Source organism: Myotis davidii, unplaced genomic scaffold (genome assembly GCF_000327345.1).
Source record: "Myotis davidii unplaced genomic scaffold, ASM32734v1 scaffold167, whole genome shotgun sequence".
NCBI lineage: Eukaryota > Metazoa > Chordata > Mammalia > Chiroptera > Vespertilionidae > Myotis > Myotis davidii.
Genome location: NW_006300048.1, coordinates 2,763,721 through 2,765,569, shown reverse-complemented (window position 1 = coordinate 2,765,569; position 1,849 = coordinate 2,763,721). Strand labels below are relative to the sequence as shown.

Sequence of the window (1,849 nt, the reverse complement as noted above, 5' to 3'; positions counted from 1 at the left end):
TTCCTGCTGTGTGTCCCATTTCCGTGTCATGCCTCAAAGTGGAAGGCACCTCAAAGTGGAACTATCATGTCTTCAGAAACCTTCTCTCTCCTGGGAAAGAAAACTGCCACCACCACCCCGCCCCCCAGTGCCACAACCGGACACTGTCACTGTGACCCTCCCTCTTCTGCTTCCCGACAGCCGTCACTTTTCAGCTAGACCACTGCATAACCCTTTCAACTCCCATATGCCAGAGTGAGTGTTCTAAATTTAAACATCCAGTCTGTCTCTTCCCTTAAAGCCCTTCAGTGGCTCCCCCGCGTTGCAGAATAAAGCTCACACAACTCTGTGATCTGGCTCAGCCTACTTTCCTGGCTTCATCTCCTGCTGCTTCACTACACATAACCTTCATTCCAACCAAATACATTTACTTAAAGTTCCCCCCATACACCACTGTTTCTTACTCCCATTTTGCTCACATGCTGTCCCTCTGCCTAGAATATCCATTGCCCTCTGTTTATCTCGCCATTTTCTGCTTCAAAACTCAGCTCAGTCTACCCCTCCTTCTGGAAGCCTTCTCCGGCCCTCGGCTGGGCTGGTGGCCCAGTGCACACGTCGACCATGTTCTCACTCTACGCTCTTAGTCGACCTGGTTCCCCACCTAGACTGCATGTGCCCTGATGACAGGTCCCACATCTTGTCCTTGTAGCTCCACACCATTGCACAGTGCCTGGCACAGAGATACGTTAAACAAATGCCCACAGAAAGAGGGGCTGAGTTGCTGATCTTCAACACCAAGCACAGGAAGTGACAGCTGTACCTGCTGGGGAGCACGTCACCAGGCTCGGGGGGGGGGGGGTCTCTGTACCTATGTGACTACTATTCACTGCACAGAATGGGTTTGAGTGTGTCCCTCAGGGATTTCAGACAGGGCTGTGCATGTGGGTGTGTGCGCACCTAACAAGAATACCACGGCGCATGTGCACGGTGATGGAGTGGGAGCCGGTGCTCCCGTTGGACTCCCAGTAGGTCTTGGGGTTGCGGTCTGTCAGCTTGCTGGCCCGGTGCGGGTTGGAGGACACCTCCACCTTCTCCCAGCACTTGTCCTCCTTCACTTCCACACTGGAGCCTGGGGGCAGTGGGAGGGGGTGGCGGTCACAGCCTGGTTAGTTGAGAGAAAAAAGGCAAGGCACTGGAGAGCAGAAGAGAAGGGAAGAACAGATGCTGGGGTGGGAGCCAGGAGAAGGCAGAGGGGGCACGAACCCTGGCAGAGATGCCTGAGGAACACGTCAAAGAAGGGGATGTTGATGGGCTGGTGGGTTCGTCTGTGGTCTTCGATCTGGCCCAGCACCATCTGCAGCCGAAACAGGAGAGAAAGGGAAGGGGGAGAGGAGAAAACAGGAAAACAAACAAAGTAAAAGACATATGTCAGAAAGAGTCAAAGGGCAACAGATACTCAACCCACTTTTCCCCAGACTTTGGAAGAACAGGAGCCGGTGAGGTAAAGGTTGGGAAACAAATGCCCCAGGTTTGCTATGGCTCATGTCAAACAGGGATGCCAAAGGGGGACACACTGAATCCCTTCCCCTGCTTCTGCCTTCCATCTCCCTTCGCTCTGTACCCACGAGCCGGCCCACCTGAATGCAGCCAGCCAGGATGCTGGAGGTGAGGCTGCTGTAGAGCTGGGCATGCCTCTCGCAGTCGGTCAGCAAGTCGCGAAGCTCGCCGGCCAGCAGCACCAGCGCCGAGTGCTTGTCCACCACTTTGCAGAGGGCCTCCTTGGCTCCCAGGCAGCACAGCACCACCGCATAGTCCTTGTGCGCCGAGGCCAGGCGGTGCAGGAAGCGGAGCAGCTCATGGACAATCTGCG

At 55.3% G+C, this 1,849-nt stretch overlaps 1 protein-coding gene across 1 annotated transcript in view; it reads right to left on the bottom strand.

Annotated features, from left to right (window-relative positions):
- CUL9 (cullin 9) overlaps positions 1–1,849 on the bottom strand; it is a 38,085-nt gene that overhangs the window by 21,188 nt on the left and 15,048 nt on the right. Inside the window, exons 14-16 of the mRNA XM_015572211.1 lie at positions 1,617–1,844; positions 1,243–1,333; positions 937–1,108 (exon numbers count right to left, since the gene is read on the bottom strand). Of these exons, the coding sequence (XP_015427697.1) occupies positions 937–1,108; positions 1,243–1,333; positions 1,617–1,844 (491 nt within the window). The remainder of the gene's footprint in view (positions 1–936; positions 1,109–1,242; positions 1,334–1,616; positions 1,845–1,849) is intronic.